This window comes from Amyelois transitella, chromosome 3 (genome assembly GCF_032362555.1).
Source record: "Amyelois transitella isolate CPQ chromosome 3, ilAmyTran1.1, whole genome shotgun sequence".
Taxonomy (NCBI): Eukaryota; Metazoa; Arthropoda; class Insecta; order Lepidoptera; family Pyralidae; genus Amyelois; species Amyelois transitella.
This window is the reverse complement of record NC_083506.1, coordinates 6,711,237-6,735,854: the sequence shown is the minus strand read 5'-3', so window position 1 is coordinate 6,735,854 and position 24,618 is coordinate 6,711,237. Positions and strand designations below refer to the sequence as shown.

Sequence of the window (24,618 nt, the reverse complement as noted above, 5' to 3'; positions counted from 1 at the left end):
GTGTTTGTTTTTCTTGCATGTTAATTATCTTGTTGTATATGTATGATAATCATACACAGTACTTGGGTGACCGAGCTGTGCTTGTTGTACATCAGAAAAACAAACATAAAAATAAGATCTGTTATATTTATATCCCTTACAGGTAGACAGAAGCTACAGTATCAAAAAGACTTAAATTGGGATTCCAATAGTGACAGGTTGTTTGCCCATTGTCTTATCCTAATTTTGTTAGGCTTTCCCTTGATAAACTTTTACAATCAGCATGAGAAGAGAAGCAACTGGCACACAATAATTTTTCTTCCTATAAGAAATTGTACTATTGCTGCTTGCACTATGTGTGATGAATGTGAACCTCTTACCTTAGTGCTCTTTTACGACATGCTTAAGAAAGAAATGGAGTGGTCATATTCTATAAAAGTGTCGGAAACTACACGGCATAACAAAAGCAGAAAAACAAAAGAAAAAGATAGCAACAAAAAATATTAAAAGCAAACAATAAAAATTCATCGCTTGTCTGGAATCAAACCCGGTTCATTACACATGGAAACCGATGGCTACGCTAACCAATACTACGCTACCAAGGTGCCGAAATTATCAATTTCTAGCGGCCATTTTACAAAGGAAAATATTTTTGGGTGAAAATAAGACCCAGCTAGATTGCCTTTTAACTCCGGTATGCACCTTTATACGAAATCGTATCGTAAAACCAGAGTTCCCCAAACGTTTCCTTGTCATGTTTTTCCGTGTTGGGTATACCTACTTACCTGATATTGATTTTCTGTATCCTACAATTTTATAAACATACCATATAATATTTTTTTTACTTCATAGGTACATTTATAATAATGTACCTATAAGTTTTGATTTTATAAGATAGTATGACGTAAGTAAATAGGTACCATTAGTGTATGTTGAAATTTTTTTTCGCTGACGTATACCCCTTGCAGGTTCCCTACGGGTCGATATAGACCACTTTGAGAATCACTGGTTTAAACAAATGTTGCTCGTTTTAAAACAGAAGAATGTATATTTACAACTAATACCTATAGATCCTAGGTACCTAATAATTAAAAACTTAGTGGTAATATTCTTTTTGGTACTAATATTACAAATGCGAAAATATTTTTTATCTGTTACCTACACTTTCACGTCTACACCGATTGAACCGATTTTGATGGAATATGGTAACTTAAGAGTTGACCCTGAGGAAGAACATAGGCTACTTACTTTTGACTCTTTTTTACTGCGAATAAAGATACCACGTGAACGAAACAGCGGGCATAAGCTAGCAGATTTCAACCTTACCTTTCTACTTTAAAAATTACATGCTGATGTGCTTTATCATGTTATGTGTGGAACCGATGAGATTTCCCAAAACTACTATCTATATGCCGTGTGTTTCCCCGCACCAATACAAAAAAGAATAGGACCACTCCATCTCTTTCCTATGAATATCGTAAAAGGCGACTAAGGGATAGGATTATAAATTTGGGATTTCTTTTAGGCGATGGGCTAGCAACCTGTCACTATTTGAATCTCAATAATAATTCTATAATACAGCCAAACAGCTGAACGTGGCCTATTGGTCTTTTCGAGACTGTTGGCTCTGTATACCCCGCTAGGGATAATATGTACTATATGGCCATTTTCAATCAGGCAAAACAACTTTTGCTAAGACGTCATTTCCATATATATACCTAACAGAGTAGCTGGTCCCTTTGGCTTCCACATCACACGATCCAGATTTTCAATTGTTTAATTTCGCCAAAAGAAAATGCTCATCAGGTTGAAAAATTTGGTAGGCATAATTTCAATATCAACTTATGAATGAAGTTTTATACGATCAGTTGGTGAAAATATGTAGATTGGTGTGGCAACATCTCTACGCCACACGTCACAACAACCAAGCACGTCGAGGTCACCAATGTAGAAGAACTGTGATGCCTCTGTATATGTGACAATAGGATTTGCCACCTGACATGGCAGTATATACAAAAGTCCTCTGTGGACATGGCCACATTTTAGTAGATAAAATTTTAAAATAAGTATTTCCAAAAATAAATATTAATTGACATAATATGTTAATGACGATACATTCATTATTTTGTTTATTTAAGTACTTACACAAAATCATATACAGGAGCTAAATGCTGCTGTATATCGTGTGTTATTGTAGTACAAAGGTGCTACTTATTTCAATACAAATCTTTTCCAGTAGACTCATGAGAGTAGAGATGAATAATGAATAACAATATTTGAAATACAATACAACAATATAATTACCATAATGCAAAAAATACAAAAACCGGACCAAATAAGTGACCGTTTCAAGTCACACTGCACACTTTGTTATTAGGACTGATATTTTGAATGGTGCACTGATAACGAAGATAAATATTATTTTATACATTATTTTATTTTCATTTAATATGCAGAGATCATGGCAAGTGGAAAGATAAAATCTCTGTCCCGTCTCTCCAGGAAAGAAGGAAAGGCGTTAATTATGTATGTTCTTATGTCATGTGTCACCCGATATTTCGCATTTCATGATTTAAATTATAATTAAATAATTATGGCAAAAATTTAAAAACAGGTAAGTATATACAGTAACAATGTTGAAAAAAAAGTTACTACTGTTACTGTTTCATTGTTTTTTTTTTGTTTTCCAAATAAATACATTATTGTAATTGTAGTTTGATAGTTTATTTTATGTAGAATCGTAATAAATTTTAATTATTCATCAAAATAATGATAATGCCCATAATACATACAATAATTGTTGGAATACTAATAAGTAGCTACCTACCTAGAGTTTCCGAATGTACTGTAATCTGAATGAACAAATCAACCGAAGTCATTCATACAGTGTGATATGATATCCAATTTTACCTACTTCATATGCTCATGAGTTTGAGAACCACTAGTAAATAGGTAGGGTAGGTACTATCCTAATCTGAATATTCAAATGAAAAACCAAAGTCCAAATATAAGTTGTATTTTTTTACTTGGTTTTTTTCTTGTAGTAAAATAATTATGTAATATTAGGGTTTCGTATCTATCATTAAACCAAATAGCTGAGCGTGGCGCGAGCTGATGTGGATGGATGGAATGCGATTAAGAGAGAAAGAAAGAAAGAAATTAAGATAATTTGTATACTATAGTACTATATCTTGTGTCATTGTATACAATAGTGATAAGAGAAGTTAGTAAGTGAAGAACATTCACCTTTCTCACAAAATAACAAAAATTTTCTTGTAATAATAAAGAAAGAAAAATCTTTATTATTACAAGAAAATTTTTGTTATTTTGTGAGAAAGGTGAATGTTCTTCACTTACTAACTTCTCAGTTTCTTTCCCATATTATAATTCTTGTACTTTTTATTTGAAATGAAGACTGTCAAGATGTCTGTCTGACTGTCAAAACAAATATGTAAGTGTTTTACTCATCTAAAGGATATTTAAAAACATTAAAAGAAAAATATCTGTTCATATTTCAGAAAGTACGAAAAAAAATAAAAAGTATCAAAATCCCCTTTAGTCGCAGTATATGATATTCGCAAAACATCATAAGAGCAAGACATTATAATCTCAAAATAGCACATTCTCAAAATATGATATTCTCAAAATATCATAATAGCTAGACATAAGATTCTCGTAAAAACACATTCACGAAATATGATTTTCGCAATATACCACACTCGCAAAATATGATAAGCTCAAAACATTATATTCTAAGTACAGTAAGGCATATGTAATTGATATATTACGATATATGACAAAAATTTATGTAGCTAGACAAAAAAGAGCGGAGGAGGTGACCGCTGGAAGTGCTGGAAATGGTAGATATATTATTTCGAAACATAGTATTATTTGTTAGGTATTACAAAACAAATTATTTATTCTTATTACAAAAAACAAAATAAAAAATATTCTTATTATTATTAATTATATTCAAAATATATTTACTACTAATATTTCTGTAAAACACTTAACCGTTTTAGACATACCGGAAGACTTATTGTTTTAAGTACACAATCATTGACGATACTTTTAATTTTTTTATTTTTGTCTATCGTTTTTTTATTTCGTTTCTTGTCAGCAAAATGTAAATTGTTTCTTTCTAGTTTTACTTTTTGTATTTTTGCTTCTTTTTTCATTAATGCTATAAATTGATACAATGTTGGCTTTTTAGGAATTTTACTATTAATTCGGCGATGCCATCCTTCGACTCCATTTGTAGTTCTGTTTTTTTGATCATAACAGCTTAATATAGAACTGCTTATCTTTTTCATCCACTGATTATTAAAATAATCAAGAAATTTATTAATGTCTCGGTCTCGTGATGACATTTCCATAATCGTGTAGAATGTCTCCGGTATCAAATTTGATGGTAGCAGTGGTAACAATGAACAATATTGCACAATTTTTCGATTTTCTGCAGAGAGATCGAATTCTTTGCTTTTTTTGAAAACAGCGTTGCAAAAGTGATAATAGCAGCCTTTGACGGTTGCATTTGGGAATACCTGGTTTACAGCTTTAACAACAGGCAGTTCGTAATCGCACTTGTACATATTTAAGTTCAATCCGAATTGTAGTTTAAGTATAGAAAAAAAGCACTCGTACGTTTTTTGCTGTTTGTTGGGAAGTAAAGCAAAAATTATTGGAATAAAATTAATTGTTTCTTCAGTACGTGCCACGTCGACATGTAAGCTGTATAGTTGATAATACGGCTTAGGTACAATCTTAAACGTACCGTCTCCGTAAATACTTGATACCGTTTTTAAATATTCACGTATCTCTGCACGTGTCAACATTGAAAAAAATATAATACGGCCAAATGATTCATGTACGTCGTATAAATAGAAATCTCCTACTAAGTTATCTGGAAGTCTTATGTTAAATGAGTCTTTTTTCAAGTTATCCATATTTAAATATTTATTTCTAGCTCTGTACAGAGTATCTTTTTTTGACGCAAATATTGGTATTTCATGTTCTTGACCCTTGAAATCGTGTTTTAAAATATTGTTCTCAAAAATCTTTTGCGCAGAAGTAAAATTGGTGCACACCTCATTCTTACAGTCATCAACAATCAAATCTATTAGGTTGCTTGTAAAATTGGGAGAATCACAGACATGCTTAGCGGGTCTGATAATTTCATTGTTGGCGTTGAGAGTTATTGACGTTCTGCATTCTTGTTGCTTAGAACACCGCCAGTTTGTCGTCCCAGATTTGTTTTTTAAATAGAAATTGTACCTGTATCCCTGATAGAGTAACACCGGTTTATTTTTTTGACTTTTGATGAACTTTATTTCATTATTATTACATTTGAATTGTTCCATATTTATGCCTAAGCAGAGAAACACTAATTAAAGCAAAGTATTTTACCCTCTGAGGCAATAAATAATATGTTTAATCAAAGTTGACGTTTTTCCTGTCATTATTAGTCATAAATAATAAAGGAAAATAAATGGCCAGCCAGTACCACGTTTTAGGACAAGAATCAATTAAACGCAGTCTTGGTTTTATTGTAGCTGATGTTACTTTTGGATCAAAAATATCGTGAAATGCGAATATGATATTTGATTGAATATGATTTCCTGAGTATTAGCTTTTTTGCAAATATGATGTATTGGGAACATTATGATTCGCGAATATGATATCTAGCTATTATGATATTTTGAGAATATCATATTTTGAGAATGTGCTATTTTGAGATTATAATGTCTTGCTCTTATGATGTTTTGCGAATATCATATACTGCGACTAAAGGGGCAAAATCCACGATCCTAAATACGACATATCATCCCGGCCGGCGCGGAAAAGCGATGCGTAAGATTCAGAGGTCAACGACACAATTTGTTCAGCTGAGCGATCTTGACAACTCTGTACTTAATCTTGATACTAGAAAAATAATTTATTTTCAGACATTTATTTACATGTTTAATTTTAATTTCTTTATGTAGTATTGTTCTTTAATAAAGCGTGTTTTTGAGGGTTTTTTAAATGTGAAAATGATGTCGTTTAATTTAAATAAAAATAGGCTCAAACGGCTCAGAAGCATGGGTATAGTCTATGTTTAAAAGGATGCAGTTGTTTTAAACTTTCAAATGTCACCCTGTACGTACTTTAAGAAGTGTACTACTACTACCGTTGTATTATTGGCGTAAAGCAAAAAATGTGTTTCCGCGACATTTACGATAAAAGACAAAGTGGGCGAGCGAAGCCGCAGGCAAAAACGATCGATTATCCAAAGGGCCACCACTTCAGTCACTTTTTTACATAGAAAGAATCATATAAAAAGAAAAAGAATTTATGCAATATTTATTAGACAAATCACTTTTTAGGCTTCGCTTCTTTCACAGCAGTGGGTGCCTTAGTGACATCGTCAGGATTTTCAGCGGCGTCCTTTAGTCTCTTGGCCCGAATACCAACGAGCTTGGCAATAGACCGAGCCTGAAACAAAAAGAACATTGTAGATTTTAATAATATATAGATGACTAGCTTTTTTCCGCCGCTTTGACCCGCAGCTTCGCCCGTGCTAATTTAGTGCCACCTACATAAGAATACAGGTTATTCGCAAATCCCACGGGAACTATCATTGTCCTTTTCTACGCTGTCTTTTCTTCATATTGACGCGAAATTTCAAGAACACTGGTGCAGTGGATAATGCTTGAGAGTTAACAAATAAATTTACTTTCGCATTAGTTGGTTGCATGCATATGCAATCATTTTGGTAAAACACTGGATAAGTGCGAGTCCGTTCACGGCACCATGGTTCATCACGCTTCTACTTGTTTGATTATTTTTCTTTGCCGCAATCCTGCATGCTCTCTTGTTTCATCAATTTTTACACAATTTTTTATTTTTTATTGGCCGCCTTTTATTATTTACGTTACGTGTAAAATCATAACCATTTCAGAATGGTGGTCAAAAGACGTACCTTTAATGTTGAATATATTGCAAACAAATTTCTAAATAATGGGGTTCATGAGCAAAACAAAATTCATGCCCACTATAAAGGTGGTTTAAAAATTGGCAGCAAGGTAATAAGGACATAAACAAATACAGCGGTCAAGAGCGTGTCTGGTCACGCGTATTTTAAGATTCCATAGTTCAGTTCACACTTATTATTTAAACACGAGCTCCTAGGACTTTGGTAACTAAAGAAAGAGTCTTGCCAAGCGCCGCGAGCCCCGAACTAAAACTAATATAAACAAATGCGTATAATGGTCATCTCTTCTTGTGAGACGAGGCCTTTGCCATATACACCATCCTACTACTATTATAAAGGCGGAAGTTTGTATGGATGTATGGATGTTTGTTACTCTTTCACGCAAAATCAACTGAACCGATTTTCATGAAATTTGGTATGTAGGTAGCTGAAGACCCAGAATAACACATAGGCTACTTTTTATCCCAGAGTTCCCGCGGGATTGATAGGGTTTCCATGCGGACGAAGTCGCGGGCGGCCTCTAATACCTACATATGAGCTTAACTACAGAGCTTATTCTGTTTATTTTTGAGCAGTTCCCTGGAATAACTTTCACATTTAAGACTAGACCTTAACCAAATTTCTTTGGGACCAATCAGACAGTCTACTCTTGTGAATTTAAGAGGATTTTTTTTACATAATGAATAATATGTATGCAGTAACATACATTATAGAAAATATGGAAAAAAATGGTAGAATTGAGTGAAGTCGGTTAAAACAAGGAAAAAAACTGGGTTTTTATTTTTATCAACCTCAAAATATTTTTAAAAGACCTACTCAATGACGTAAGGTAAGCTGCCCACCCAGTTCCAGGATTTTATCTTTCACTACCAAAAGGTTGGCTGGAAGAGATTGGTTAACAATAAGTCTGCTTTTGCTTAACATATTTACGATGTATGTTTCTACTACAAATGTATTTTTTATGGACAATAAAGATAAAGATAATTTGTATTGTATTATAACTAGCGACCCGCCCCGGCTTTGCACGGGTGCAAAATTATAAATGTTATTATACATAAAAACCTTCCTCTTGAATCACTCTACCTGTTACAAAAAAACCGCATCAAAATCCGTTGCGTAATTTTAAAGATTTAAGCATACAGACAAACAGACTAAAATAGCGACTTTCGTTTTATACTATGTAGTGCTGATACACCACACTATATGTTAGGGGAAAGAAAATATTACCTCCACTTTACTGTGGCAACCTTAAAAATATTTTTTTCTATAACTTTAGCTATTATTAACACCCATACCAATTACCAGCTTTCTACCACTTATAATCTCTGAGTAAAACCGCCGTAAGACATAATAAAAATATAAAGGTCCCTTGTTTACTACAGAACCTTTAAAAAATGAAATGAAACATACTCCTCTAAGGTACTGATAGGCCTTGAAGTCCTTTTCTTCATCTGTGATTGCACGAGCAATAGACTTAGGAGCTGCTTGCTGTACTGGCATCAATGGTCCACGGAGTTGAGTAGCCAACTTGCGTTCTTCTTCATTTGCCTCACCCTTCAGGACCTAAAATTAAATTTATTAATTAGAAAAAATATTTGACAAATTTATTTATTACATAATAAACACGTACATACATCTATATCCCTTGCGGGGTAGACAGAACCAAAAGCCTTGCAAAAGACTGATAGGCCACATTCAACTGTTTTTGACTTTAAGTTGTGATCTAAATAGTGAAAAGTTGAAGTTCTTTTAGAGAAGAATGTTATGTTAAAAAGCCTATCCTTTAGTCGCCTTTTACGACATCCAATTTCAAATTTAAAAAGCCTTTATTGCTGACTTATAGTTTTACAATTACACATATACAACAGTTATAATAAAAACACATCACTCCCCATCAGCATATCCTTTAGACACAAAGGCCTCCTCCAGATCTTTCCACTTTTTCCGGTCCCGACATCCATTTAAAAATATTGAAAAATAAATTAACAACATATCTTCTTAGGCTACAAGTGGGTGGGTACCTATCTTTCCTATATCAATTTCTGGAGACACACCAAATAGATAAATTGTGAACAATCTATCAGTAATTAACACATAAATTTAGATAGACTATTGTTTTGGCATTATTTGTGTTTTAGTAGGCAGGAGCTATTAAATGAAATTGTAAACTAACATTTAAATCATAATGGTGGTATTACCTTTTTACCCTTCGGGAATAGAATAAGCCTGGCACGATACTCTTTAAGACGTTGCACATTAATTTGAAGGGACTCAACTGACTTGTTACGTCTGCGTGGGTCCACAGCAATTCCAATTGTTCTGGCAAAAGCAGGGCTCAATCCAGCAACCTGTAAATAAACAGAAAATTTAATTAGTAGAAGATTGCTTACAAACAAGAAATTTTGCCTGTCTACTGTGCAGCTATTCAAAACAAAATCCTCACTCTAGGTTCAATGAATGAATGGAAAAAGTATTCCTATTTATGTTAATTTTCAAAGATAATGGTCAAGAACCCTTCTTGTGTGACTCCGAATCAAAACAGGCAGTTTATGTTCTCCTTTTTACAAATACATTTAGTTTTAACATAGAAATGCACATGTAAATTTTTGGGTGAGTGCTCAGTTTGCATCCCCCCACCACACCCCACACACAAACACTAGAGAAGGCTTAGGCATTGGTCCCAGTTGTCTCCTCACTTCTCTGTAAAGCCCAGAATGTGGTACTTGTGGCCAGGACCCAGGATAAATTAGGCTAACAACCATTATAAGGTGGTATATTACCAGGATAAGCTTCCACAACAATTATGATAAAAATAATTGGACAGTATCATCAGTTTTCCTTAGGCAAAATTTTTTTGCATTAACACAGAAATGAGTTAGCATTTGAAGTAATGAACATAGAAAAGTCAACAGTTCATGGCGAACCAGATAACTCATTTTCTGGTTCGCTCGTGCAAATTCTCTGTGATTTAAGGGTACCATAACAATTTGACCATCGACGCTTTCATTGAATATAATGACGATTATTTACAGAAAGAAACAAATCCTTACCCTGATTTCTCGTAGAGTAAAACCACGGCCGGCACGGACCTTCGTGTGGTAGCGAACAGTAGGACAACGAACAATCGGACGCAAGGGTCCAGCAGCAGGGCGGGGTGCTACGGTTTTAGCTTTTTTAATTCTGTTCAACTTTCTACGATGCCTTCTAGCAGGCTGGTTGAACCATGTTTTAACAAATCTTTGCCAATCCTTATGGAAATGGCCATTGGGAATCATGTTATTTCCCTTCCCCATTTTAGAACTATCACTTTACCTAAAATAAATAAAATAACTTAATTACTGCCAAGAGTTATACGATATCTATGTTATAAGATGAATTCATGAAAATAAACGAAGAGTTTTAATATAGATTACAAACGATTTTCATAAAACACTAACCAAGGGGAAACACGGTAAAAAAGAAAGACGTCTGCTCTTCAAAGAATTGACATTGACAAAATTTATACTACTTTGATTTGAGTAATGACAATGACACATGACATAGGCTTTATTACTTTTTATTGCTTCTACCATCACACACCAAGCTATATATATTAACAATAGTCCGGTCGTCGAGCAGAAAGAATTTTGTACAAGGACCTATTGACCTACTGCCAGAGTAAAAAGCATTTCATCTAATGAGTAACATTAATCTTAACGAAGAATAATAATAAACAAGATAATAACCACCACAATTAACATAAAAAACAAAAACTACCATCGAGTAAAAGGCTATTTGACAAAGTTCTAAAAACTATCTTAGGGTATTTATTTGTTTATAAGGAGCCCTACAAAAATACTTTTCTGCCTTTATTACAGCTATTTTATTAAAAAATCGAAAAAGAAAATGAAATATTCAAATATGCCGCCAAAACGCGACTTTTAGCAATATGGCGGCCATGGCATGCAGTGACGTAAATTTCGTGTAAATATCATACAAAGCTTGTTGGTGTTTCGAAAAGTTTTGATTGTCTCTTGTTTTATTTAACTTGTGCCACGTCATATGTGTGAAAATTATTAAAATGAGTTCCTATAAATGTTGTGCAGTGCGTCAATGCACTAATACAACAATAAAATCTCCTACGAAACTGTTTTTTTCTATGCCGATGGATTTGAATATTCGCAAGAAGTGGTTTCAGATCATGATCTAAGATCAGTGGTTACCAAGATATACTTACATTGATGTTTTCACATTCCTCAGTTCGGCAGCATAGAAATCTGGATTGTCTTTGAAGAAGACAATCCAGATTTCTTCTTCCAACCATTAAGTATTGCGTCCACTTTTTGTAGGTTTCGACTGTCAGCTTTCGCGGAATTGGTTTCCATTATTAAATACTTATGTTATCTGAGTAATCCTGAGCGATCAAACACTTATAAAATCTTGAAAAATAATAGCGAACACTAAGGAACGGTACGATCCACAGTCTGTTTATGGATAATTGACGTCATAATAGAAATAGCCAATCACGTTCGTTTTTAGTCACGTGACAGCTGCATATAAAAACCTAATTTTCTGAGACGGATTTTGTTTAAATAATGCAATATTTTTATCTCGCGTTATTACAAATCGCTCCAAAAAAATAATATTAAGACTGATGACATAAAAGAAATGTATATTTTTAATACAGTCAAATAGCCTAATGTGAGCACATTCCAAAATGGGAGTGTCTTGAAATCATAGTATTTTTTTTAAATCCGTTCATGCAATGAAAGATCAAAATTCAAGGCAGACTAAATCATACTCCGACGAAAATAAGCCAGCTGCTTATGCTCGCTTCGCTCCCGTGGGAAATTCCAGTAAAAATTGCCTATGTTACTCCCGAAAAACCTATTCTAAATCTTTGGTAAATGTCGTAAAAATCAATCCAAACAACAACACATTTAAATTTATTCGTTACGAACATACGAAAAAATTAAAATACAAATTATTTCCTTTTGACATTGTTGTCTTACGCAAATCCTACGTAACAGTATTTTTACTGAATTAAAGGTTTCAGGTAGGTAGATTTTTGGCGTGCTTTGAATAACTTGCCCGCAAATTCGTACGATTTCCTGTATTCATGACCTGTATTTCCGCTCCCGTGGGAATTCCTGAAAATTTGTTTTTTTTTTTAAGCGTGAAAGATTCTCTTACAATATCCTTCTCAGTTCCTTAGTTTGTTTGTTACATCTTCATGCTTTATCCACTCAACTACTAAGTAAACTCAATAATTTGTATTGAATTTGCATCTACATGTCTACACAGTTATGCAATAAATATTTAGAGTTTGAGTTTTAATCTTTACATGAATACCAAGTCAGAAATTATTTCTAAAAGCGTAACTTTTAAGGATACCTACTGCCAAAAATCAATACATTACAAGAAATTTTGGTGGAAAAACTCACGGATATCTATACTATATAATATTATAAAGCTGAAGAGTTTGTTTTGTTTGTTTGTTTGTTTAAACGCGCTAATCTCAGAAACTACTGAACCGATTTGAATAATTCTTTCACTGTTAGATAGTCTATTTATCGAGGAAGGCTATAGGCTACATTATATCCCGGATTTCCTACGGGAAACGTCAACAATGTAGGTGAAAGTTGAATGAGTCGGCCTTTCTGCGAGCTTTCCACGCGAACGCTGCGCAAACCAACAAAGATATAGTAAAACAATGTACTAAAGATGTGAAGTACTCATTTTTTGCCACAAAAAAGTCCACGAGAGCATATATCTATCTCTTAAGGTTTACTTACAATAACTACTTTTATGTTCATTTTTTAAGATTATTTTTTCATTATAAACATAAATTATTTTGAAACCAATTTTCTTTAATTCAGTATTAATCCTTATCCAAATAAATATGTTTATTACTTTCGGCTTTTCATGTAGACTAAAATTGCCATTTACCTACAGTATATAAATCAGACGAATAGGTTTTGAGATATAGTCGTTATAAGCAATTTGCAGCAAAACATTTAATACAGCGAACCAGCGTTCTTTCTAATACGCGTTCTACTTATAATACTTCCTTTGTATGTTTGTCTGTTTTTACCTCTTACCTACTTTTAAACTGATTATGTCTATCTTTTAAGATTGTTGTTGATTATGAGTATTTAATTGTAAACACAACTGTCTTTGATATCACTTAATTTCAATGAACATCTTAGAAGATATTACTATTTTAAAGTAAAGTAAAGTATCAGCCTGTAAGATCCCACTACTGGGCAAAGGCCTCTCATCTCACTATACGGTCTCCGTTCCGTCGCGGGTAATGATGTGGGCCAAGTCGTCGCCAAGTCGCATAACAATTAGCAGCTATAATTGATAAAGCCGAGGAGGATGTTTGCAAAAATAAATATGATGCCCAAAATAACTATTCCACGCGGACGAAGTCGCGGGCACAGCTAGTATTAAATAACATCGCTATAATTTTTACCTTTATTTAAAATCTGTTCCTATTCCTACGTTTTATATCTTTAACTTATCAAAACTAAAAATATCTCCCATCAAAAATCAAGAATATGCACACTGCTGTTCACAGATTAATTTATGTTTGAATGAATTATTAATATTTATGCATTTAAACACCGACGCCGTCGCTGCAGTAGCGGTCAAAATTACGTACCTTCTTCAAATAATTTTAATTTCATGGTATTTCAGAATCTATTAATCTAATTAACGTGCTGTAGAGGACAACAATTATATCTTTTAATCACAAGGATTCATATCTCAAAATGCACCTCATAATTTACCAATTTTTTTTTATATACATTAAATATTAGTGACTTCGTATATATAACAATTCAAATCTTTTCTTTTTATTATTAGAGTGGATAGCAGTTTTTTTACAACTCTTTGATACATATGTCGATGTCGTGAATAGACAAAATAAATAGACACCCCCTTGACCATAGACTTCAATTACGGCAGAAATGAGCTGAGGAAATCGAGGAGAGGAAAGGAAATGAACGTGATGAACGCACGAACGTGACCTCATCCAACCAATCCAAGCGACGCCATTTTATTTTTGTGTTTCACAAACGTCACCTTTCCTTTGGTGAGCAAGGTGTGTTCACGCGAGGTTGTGTGCTCCCTGGAAATATAGGTCACACAATCCTCAGCATTTCGTGAAATATTCTTGTAAAATAAAAAAAAAAATCATAAAATTAACAAAAACCCAAAAAAATAGTAAAATAATCAAAAATTAACGGGAATCACTCGATTTTAATTTAGTGTACGTAAGCGTGCAACGTGGTCTTAAGGAATGCGATAGTAGTCATTACAAAGAGAAAGTGAATTTGTTCTTTTCGACGGCCAAGTTAATGTACTTCATAGAGTTTTCAAAGTAAGATATTGAAAATGAATCCTGGGCCGCCAAACTATCCCATGGCATCTTTGTATGTCGGGGATTTACACTCCGATATTACTGAAGCCATGTTGTTTGAAAAATTTTCGACTGCTGGTCCCGTCCTTTCAATTCGCGTATGTCGCGATATGATAACTCGTAGATCCTTGGGTTACGCTTACGTAAATTTTCAGCAGCCTACCGACGGTAAGTGACTAGAATTCATATTATTTCAAGGTTATGATTTTGACACTGATCTGCAGTTTCCCCACATATTTATAAGGAACCTGTTCAATAAAGTTTTTACCTTCTGGCATTAATCGCAATTTTGTCCAATCCCAAGAAGAGCCTGGAGTGCATCTTTGATCATAATCTTGGATTTTTTGCACGAAGCACAATTTTTGTCATGACTCAGATTTTTGCACAAGGAACTGACTGGCTGAAGATCTGACTTCAGCAATATTTGCCAGCGATCCTTCTCCATATTGAATCAAATATCAGGTAAGAGCTGCACTAGATGAATGTGCCTATTCCATTATTCGGTTTTTGCCCCGTCTATGTGATGGCTAAATTATCAAGGAAATGGACATTTCCAAAGTAGTAATGTTAAAATAATTTTGAATGCTTAATTATAAGTTAATTCTTTTTATATTGCAGCTGAAAGAGCACTGGATTCTATGAATTTTGATATTATTAAAGGAAGACCTATTAGAATCATGTGGTCCCAACGTGATCCCTCTTTGCGTAAGTCTGGAGTAGGAAATGTTTTTATTAAGAATCTTGACAAAACTATTGACAACAAGGCTATGTATGATACCTTTTCGGCTTTTGGAAATATATTGAGTTGCAAGGTAGCTCAGGATGAAACTGGAGCCTCCAAAGGTTATGGTTTTGTCCATTTTGAGACTGAAGAAGCTGCCAACAAATCAATTGATAAAGTGAATGGCATGTTATTGAATGGGAAAAAAGTATATGTGGGCAGATTCATTCCCCGCAAGGAACGCGAAAAGGAGCTTGGTGAGAAAGCTAAACTGTTCACCAATGTTTATGTCAAGAATTTTGGTGAAGATTATAATGACGAAATGTTGAAAGATATGTTTGAGAAATATGGTCGCATCACAAGTCATAAAGTGATGTATAAAGATGATGGGGCATCTAGAGGTTTTGGTTTTGTTGCCTTTGAAGACCCTGATGCTGCCGAACGGGCATGTATTGAGCTAAATGGCAAAGAACTTGTTGAAGGAAAACCATTATATGTTGGACGTGCTCAAAAGAAAGCTGAACGCCAAAAAGAGTTGAAACATAAATTTGAGCAATTGAAGTCTGAGCGCCTTACTCGTTATCAAGGTGTGAATTTATATGTGAAAAATTTAGATGACACCATAGATGATGAAAGACTACGTAAAGAATTTGCTCCTTATGGTACAATCACTTCAGCTAAGGTAAGCTATTAATGTGATTTCAACTACAAAATTATTTATGTTATGACCCTGACAACAAAACCTAATGGTTTAAATAATTTTTAGTAGCTCCATTTACTCCTTTTTTTTACTTTCTTTCATATGAAGTCTAACAAAGATATGATGAAACCATAGGTAGTTGTAATTTTTCTAGCAACAGATCGTAGTACTTTGGAAAGCTCTTTAAAAATATTTCTTTATTTGCATTGGTATTAAAAATAAATCTAAGAATAAATCTTTTAATACTTTGGTTTTTAACAGGTCATGTTGGAAGATGGTCGCAGCAAAGGATTTGGATTTGTTTGTTTTTCCTCTCCTGAAGAAGCTACTAAAGCTGTAACAGAAATGAATGGTCGTATTGTAGGCACCAAGCCATTGTATGTTGCTTTGGCTCAGCGTAAAGAAGACCGCAAGGCACATTTAACATCTCAGTACATGCAGCGAATGGCCAGTATGCGTATGCAACAGATGGGTCAAATTTTCCAACCAGGTGGTGCAGGAGGATATTTTGTTCCTACAATCCCTGCAGCACAACGTTTCTACGGTCCTGCACAAATGACGCAAATTAGACCATCACCCCGATGGACTGCACAGCCACAAGTAAGGCCAAATGCTCAAACTGCTGCCTCTGGGTATCCAAACATGCAAGCACCCTTCCGGCCAGCACCTAGAGGTCCAACTCAAGCTTCATTACGCACATCACTGGGGGCCAGACCAATCACAGGACAACAAGGTGTAACAGGAGCGACTTCTATTCGTACACCATTAGTTACACAGAGTGGTCGCCCTGCAGGTTATAAGTACACTGCAAACATGCGTAATCCTCCAGCGCCACAACCAGCAGTGCATATTCAAGGCCAAGAACCATTAACTGCAACAATGCTAGCTGCTGCACCATTACAAGAACAGAAGCAAATGCTAGGAGAACGTCTTTTCCCACTTATACAAAGAATGCATCCTGATCTGGCTGGGAAGATTACAGGAATGTTACTGGAAATTGACAACTCTGAATTGCTTCATATGTTAGAACATGGGGAGTCCCTTAAGGCTAAGGTTGATGAAGCGGTTGCTGTTTTGCAGGCTCACCAGGCCAAACAGCAAGCTACAAAGAAGGAGTAATTTAATTGTGATAGCTGGTAAGACAATAATAACTTGCCAGATTTTCACAAGAACCATTACTACCAGAGTTCTAGTTTTAATGCTTTGAAAATTCTTTATGAAGCAGTCTCCCGCTCTTAAAAAAAAATATAATAATAAAAATTGAAAAAAAAAATGAAAAAGTGGAAATGTACTGTAGCATAAACAGCATACAGAATATAATAACATCTGAATATAATAAAAGTATATTTCCACAAACAAAAATAATGAAACTGTCAACATTTTTACACGTAATGGAGTAAAATACTGGACACTTGACTTTTTACAATGACTTAGGAAAGATGTTTTAAGTTAATATTATTTTTCTTATTTCTTATTACGTTAAATGGAGTTGGTTTTATGTTCTTACAGTATACTTGTATCTGTTTCTTTTCTTTTTATTCCTGTGTCAGTTCAACATTGGTAATTTTCTACCTTGGATTGTAAACTTGGTCACTGATGTAACTGACTTATATGTATTTCTTTGTAATTTGTTACAATATATTCTGGAAAATATTCACAAAATCGAGAGTTTGTTTTTACTAATCTTAATCATCCCAGTAAAAACCTTCTGTTAATAAGCAGTCTTGCAACATACATACATAAAATCACGCCTCTTTCCCGGAGGGGCAGGCAGAGACTACCTCTTTCCACTTGCCACGATCTCTGCACACTTCTTTCGATTCATCCACATTCATAACTCTTCATACCATCTCGGCGGTTTCGGGTACTTTTGAACTGACCCTTTACCAGGACGTCCTTAATTAATATATAAAGATACGTTCGTCTAGGTCTTCCCACTCCGAACTTTCCCTCCACACTCTCCTTGTATATCTGCTTAGTCAACCTGCTTTCATTCATCCTCTCCACATGACCGAACCATCTTAACATACCCTTTTCTATTCCTGTAACTACATCTTTCACATCACAACATTCCCTTATCACGCTGTTCCTTATCCTGTCACTCAATTTCACACCCATCATACTCCTTAACGCTCTCATTTCCACTGCATCTATTCTGCTTTCATGCTTCTTTTGCCATACCCAACTTTCACTCCCATACATTAATGTCGGGACCAACACGCCCCTGTGCACAGCCAGTCGAGCCTTTTTGGATAGTTTCTGACTGCTCATAAAGGCATGCAAAGCTCCATTCACCATGTTCCACGCGTTCACTCTCCTTTCAATATCACTATCATACTTGCCATCTGATGTAAACTTTGATCCTAGATATACAAACTCTTTCACTTGCTCAACTTTTTCTCCTCCAATCAAAATATTACATGCTGTCATTTCTTTCTCCATTTCAAAAACCAGTGTTTTAGTTTTACTTACGTTCACTTTCATTCCTATCTCTTAAAGCTTCATGCATACAGTTTACCATCTCCTGTAACTCTTCCGCTGATGACGCCAGTATAACCTGATCGTCGGCATAGAGCAGACATTTGACGAGTAACTCATTCATCCTTAATCCACTTTCACTCTTTCAAATCTGTCAAACAACTATCCATAAATAGGTTGAACAGCCACGTTGACGCAACACATCCTTGCCTAACGCCTTTCTCAATCTTAAACCACTCAGTGTGCGCTCCGTTTATCCTGACACAAGCACTCGAATCCTCATATAAGGATTTCAGTGCTCGTATTAAGAGACTGCTCACCCCATGCATAGAAAGTGCTGACTACAATTCATTCCTCTCAACTCTGTCATAGGCTTTTTCCAGATCTACGAATGTGCAATAGACTTTTTGACTCTTGGCCAAAAACTTTTCGGCTATGCACCGCAAGGAAAAGACCTGATCAGTACATCCCATTCCCTTTCGAAATCCCGCTTGAGCATCCCATATTTTGTCATCAGTTTCATTCCTGACTCTATTAATCAATACCTTAGCATACAATTTGCCGACGACGCTAAGCAGGCTTATACCACGATGATTTTTGCAGTCCAGCTGTGACCCTTTTCAGTCTTGCAACTCAGTAAGTTTAAATTAATAGATCAACCAGGCCACCATATGCAAATCGTGTAGTATGTACTTACTATGTATCAAACACAGCTCTACAGGCCAGCAACCTGGTTTCTTGCCAAAATCTTTCTGAATGGAAATAAGATGGGCTGTGAGAAAAAACAAACAATATTCTGTACGATACGAGCAATATTTGATGTGCATTACATTAAGCAAGCAAAAAAGTTCTGAATATCAAAACGAGATGTTACTGGATAATTGGTAAATATTATCTTTTAAAAGCTGGTCAATGTGTATCAAATTGGGAAATTTACAAAAAGGGGAACAAAGGAGCAGGTAAAGAAATTTCGAAAAGAGTAAACAACATTTTAAAATAAAGCTATAAATTTTTAACAAGTCCGTCTGTGTCCGAATGGTTATTGAAAATAGATTTACTCAAAAGGAGGTCAAAAATCTGTTTCTTAGTGGTCCTATTATTTTTTGTATTGGTACCGGGAACCACATGGTCAAAAAAAAATCAAAAATATTTATTGGGCAACTACAAATTACATTAGATCAGGTTGTGGGAACCTCCTTTTAAGCAAATGTGCTTGTGCCAGGAAGCTCCGCTCTTTCATAACTTATTTAACAGTTGACCTCATAAGCCACTACTATAAAACAAGGTTTTTCACAATTTTATACTATTTATAGGTATGTTTGGAATATTATATTGAATAGAATATAATATATATTATGAATTTAAATAAATTGTTTTGTAAATATAAGTATTTGCTATAATAAATATAAATTATTATAAAGTGACATTTATATATATAAAGTGTATTTAAATAAAATAAATATACATAGATATATACTTATACATAAAATTGTATTTAAATTAGAGCAAATATTAAAAATTATATGTGTCTACACAGGGGAAATGTAACGTCTCTAGTTCGTCATAGGTTTTGTCTTTGAGCCATGTTATTAGCATTGACTTACACGCATGATATGCTTTGTCATAAATATATATATTTCTTTTGTTTATTTTATTATAAATGGTAGAAGCTCGAGAATCTAGCTGCGCCCTTGCAAACTGGGTGTTTACTAGGGGGGTGTTAGCTACAGCCGTTCTTCTCCTTCTCCCTCTCCCAGCAATATCTGAAATATATGGTAGCGTTTTATGTATTTTTAGAATTACTTATTTGCAAAACGTATAATTTTTTCACTGATAGTTCAAAACCAGAATATTATCAAACTTATTTTCACTTTTATTTATATGTATTATGCTATCGTACAATGATAAATGACTTTGAATTTTAAATTTCGTAACTTATTTGCAGGCAAACCCAGGCCTTGAGTTTATTCAAATGTCGATAACTTTTTTTTAGTGAACCGATTTTGATGAAACAAAGTTTAAATGTTTTTCCGAGTTACAACAAAGCAACTGGTGAAAGTTTTAAGTAAATCGATTCAGAACTTTCGGAGATAATCGTGATCATACACGCAGACAGACAGACAACAAATTAAAAAAATATATTTTTGCTTTCTATTATAGGGATGTGGACTGTACTCAAATAAGTATAAAATTTTACCACGAAAAGGTAGTTTCTATAGTAAAAATAATAAAAAACACAATATTTTCCTCAATAAACAAGGGATTATTTTTTTATTTAATAAAATGTTATTAAATAATTCACCCTCAAGTCACGTGACAATGAACACCAATCAAAATGCGTGATGTCACGCGTTGCAATACAAGAATTTTCGCTGTCAAATACTATGGTGTTTGTTGATATTTGGATCATATTATTACCGTGATTACCGACCGATTATCTTAGCCACGGAAATACTTTGTGTAGAATGAGTCTGTTCTTTTTCTCTTTCACATTCCGCTATTGATTCCAATCTTTGCCTTTTAACTGCTAATAGTCGAGTTGTTATGTTTTTTCGGTTCGTCTTTTCTATCGGGTTGACATGCAAACTTTCTTGGCACACAACCTGCTCTCAGTCTAATCTGGGATACTGTGCCCATCAAATGATATTCTGGATAATTCTCCATTCCATTGGCAACTATAATGAAACTACGAAACATTGTTTACCTACTTTATTTCTAACCTAAAAATTCGAGTTTTCGTCTTTGAAAACTTGAAGAGTTAAATTATTTTAATAAACAAGTAAATGTAACAAATATTATCAAACTTATCCTCACAGAAATACATTTTACTTTGTGTAGATACAAGTGCCGGATCCCGACGGGCTAATTGAAGCCAATTTTTCAGCATCGTTTTTGTACGTGGAACGTGAATATACAGTTTTTCAGGTGCTTTAATAGTTGTACTTTTACACTGCGGCACCGCACAATATTTATAAAATTTTGAATTCATATTATTATCACACAACTATGAAATAACTATTCATTACATACAACTTCGACAATATTTTATAACGCGTGACGTCACAGCGGCCGTTTGACAGGTATCCGCGTTTTAGCGCGAAATTTTAAGTGGAATTTTAAATAAATTATTTTAAAGGTATTACTTCAAATAAAAAAATAATAATAAATAGTTTGGGTTATATTTGGTACTTATGCATGGTTTTAAACACTTTCCCAAAAATAGTCCACATCCCTTGTCCCCCTATCCATTTCAGTCAAAAATACTAAATGTACAAAATATTTTACTGTTTTATTATATGTCCTATAGATAAAGGAGCCCTAAAAATACTTTTCTGTCTTTATTTTAGCTATTTTATTAAAACGAAAAAGAAAATGTAATTTTCAAATATGGCGGCCATGGCATGCAGTGACGTAGATTTCGCATAAATATAAGAGCTTGTTGGTGTTTATACAGGGTGACATTTAAAACAACTGCATCCTTTTACCCATGCTTCTGAGCCGTTTGAGCCTATTTTTATTTAAATTAAACGTCATTATTTTCACATTTAAGAAACCCTCAAAAACTACGTCACACGCTTTATTAAAGACCAATACTACAACAAGAAATTAAAACTAAACATGTAAATAAATGTCTGAAAAATAAATTATTTTTCTAGTATCAAGATCAAGTAAAGTACAGAGTTGTCGAGATCGTGGATTTTGATACTTTTATTTTTTTCGGACTTTCGCGCGCAAAAGCTAGTAAATATATATTTTTTTTAAATATACTCAATGTACAGACAAATTTTTTTTACCGTTTTATTATATGTACCTATTGATGACGAAAGTTTGAAAAAAGTGCAGCCGGTAGATTCCGAGATTTTCGCTTTAATGATTTTGCTAGGATGACATTTGAAACATTATGCCAGCAAAAAAGTTTCTCGAATCCGAATGAAAGTAACTATAATAATATGTATTGGATGGTATAAATATATAAAATAAAAGCATGGTAAGACTCCGGCAGAAGCCAAGATTCTGCCGGGGTAACGTTCCGCCAATTGCTGGATCTCTAATCGGCATCATGCAGAGATTTAATTATTTTTTAAAAGCTACTAGCTGTGCCCGCGACTTCGTCTGCGTGGAATATTCATTTTGGGCATCATTGAAGCCCTCAAGGATGAATAATTTTCCACATTTTTTAAACATTTTCCATCATTTATTTGCTCCTAAAAATGCCTTCCTCGATAAATGGTCTATTCAAAACAAAAAGAATCTTTGAATTCGAACCAGTAGTTCCTGAGACTGAGATTAGCACATTCAAACAAACTCTTCGGTTTTAATATATTAAGTTTAAGATAGATTGTTTATAGTGCAGATGTTTGGAACATTTTGGTTCTTATGATAGGATGCTCCATCTCCATAACGTGGAACTAAATTTTTGTTGGTTGCTTATTATGCTATCACATTATTATAAACAACTAGCGACCCGCCCCGGCTTCGCACGGGTGCACAATTCGGAAAAAATTATACATAAAAACCTTCCTCTTGAATCACTCTACCTGTTACAAAAAACCGGATCAAAATCCGTTGCGTAATTTTAAAGATTTAAGCATGCAGACAAACAGACTAAAATAGCGACTTTGTTTTGTACTATGTAGTGATGTGTAGTTTAATGTAGGTAAATTTTTATTCAAGGTCAAATGTCAAAAAAATGAGTTTTTCGCGATTTCCAGCAAAACGGTAAGTTTTGTTTGTAGATTATAAAATTATCTATAAATAATATCAGAATCGGTGGCTCGTAGGAAAAAAAGTATTGATATATTTTTATTGATAATTTTATGACCTACAATTTTTGCCAGAGGTACACCGTTTTGCTGAAAATCGCAAAAATCTCATTTTTTGACCTTTGACCTTGAATAAAAAAAAATCCATACACGGGAATGATGGGGAACTTCTACACATTGTTTATAATTATGTTTTGAATAATTTCACTAAAATTCAGCTTGTTGGGACTTTATGTAACTTCACTCTCATTTTTTGATCTAAATTGACCGGACTAATTAATTAATAGGTAGCGCTTTGTTGTACTTTGAAATAATAAGTTTTACATTCATTTATGTTTTTTAATGTAGACAATGTGTATTCGTCCACGATTTAGATTTAAGAGATCTATATTTGTAAATTGACGTCCGGTGAAAAGCTGCAGTGTTGTTTATTCCGTTTCTTCTTCACATGCGCTTCGGAAGCGGTAGTAGTTTTAGTTATAAGATTTAAGTGATGTGACGTAAATAAGTAAATCTTGTATCCAATTTTTAAAAAAAAACTATACTACTTATTTAATCACAAATTTCTCCACTTTAGTTAGTGATTCCAAATTCAAAACATGTGTTTCGTTTACCATCATTCATTTGTTTTTTCTTCTGATTTTATGTTTGCGTCACTCAGATTAAAAAATGGAAAATTTTAAATATCACGTTACTTACGAGTACGAGTTCCACCGTGGGACCAGTGCTGCGGAAACGGATCGAAGGGTTTATAAATCTGTATGGCGGTGGTGTCGCAAAAGAAAACAGTGCGTTTCTGGTTCCAACGTTCTCGTGCTGGAAATTTCGTCCTGCAGCCCTGTGGACGGCTGAAAACCCTAGTTGATAATGAAGAATAAAATTCTAGGCTATTGACGAAGCGAATCCATCGCAAACCACGTCTGAGTTAGCTTCGGGCTTCGGTGTTAGTAATAAAACTATTATTATCCACCTGAAGCAAAATGGGAAGATTAAGAAACTTGAAAGGTGGATACCAAAGATGGGTGGGTGAGTGAAGCAAACCGACAAATACGTGTCGACTGCTTCGTTACATTACTTAACCGGCACAATAATGAAGGGTTTTCAAATCAAATCATTACCTATGATAAAAAAATGATTCTCTATGATAATCGATAACGCTCATCGCAATGGCTGGACCCTGACCAGCCAGCCAAAACATGCCTCAAGCGAAAATTAACCCAAAAATGTATTTGTTAGTGTTTGGTGGACTAGCACCGGTGTCGTTCATAACAGTTCTTAAATCTGGCCACACGATTACCGCAGACGTCTATTATCAGCAATTGCAGACTATGATGGAAAAGCTAGCTGCTAAACAACTGAGGCTGGTTAATCGCTCGTGTTGTCGTAGTTGTTTATTAATTATAAATGCTTGTAGGAACTTGTCGGCACCGTTCAGTGCTTAAAGCGCGCTCGTTCATATGTTTTCTTGCGCGGGTTACCAGCGCTGTCAAGCGAAGGTAAGCGGTTATAAGTTTCTAGCTTTCTTTCTGTATACGGCCCAATATTGGCGTTGCCGAACCGAACTAATGATAGTTGACTGTTTTAGTAGAATTTCTTTGT

The 24,618-nt window shown here is 34.3% G+C and overlaps 2 protein-coding genes across 2 annotated transcripts; one reads left to right on the top strand and one right to left on the bottom strand.

Annotated features, from left to right (window-relative positions):
* Positions 1-6,294: 6,294 nt before the first annotated feature.
* LOC106135501 (large ribosomal subunit protein eL13) lies at positions 6,295-10,497 on the bottom strand. The gene is made up of 5 exons (XM_013335824.2): positions 10,390-10,497; positions 10,003-10,264; positions 9,151-9,300; positions 8,363-8,515; positions 6,295-6,453 (listed from the first exon to the last, which is right to left on the bottom strand). Exons 2-5 carry the CDS (start codon positions 10,243-10,245, stop codon positions 6,334-6,336), a joined length of 666 nt encoding a protein of 221 aa, XP_013191278.2. The 5' UTR covers positions 10,246-10,264; positions 10,390-10,497; the 3' UTR covers positions 6,295-6,333.
* Positions 10,498-13,993: 3,496 nt separating this feature from the next.
* LOC106135522 (polyadenylate-binding protein 1-A) lies at positions 13,994-17,440 on the top strand. The gene is made up of 3 exons (XM_013335857.2): positions 13,994-14,525; positions 14,976-15,760; positions 16,040-17,440. The coding sequence occupies exons 1-3, from the start codon at positions 14,333-14,335 to the stop codon at positions 16,895-16,897; spliced, it is 1,836 nt and encodes a 611-aa protein (XP_013191311.2). The 5' UTR covers positions 13,994-14,332; the 3' UTR covers positions 16,898-17,440.
* The last annotated feature ends 7,178 nt before the right edge of the window (positions 17,441-24,618 follow it).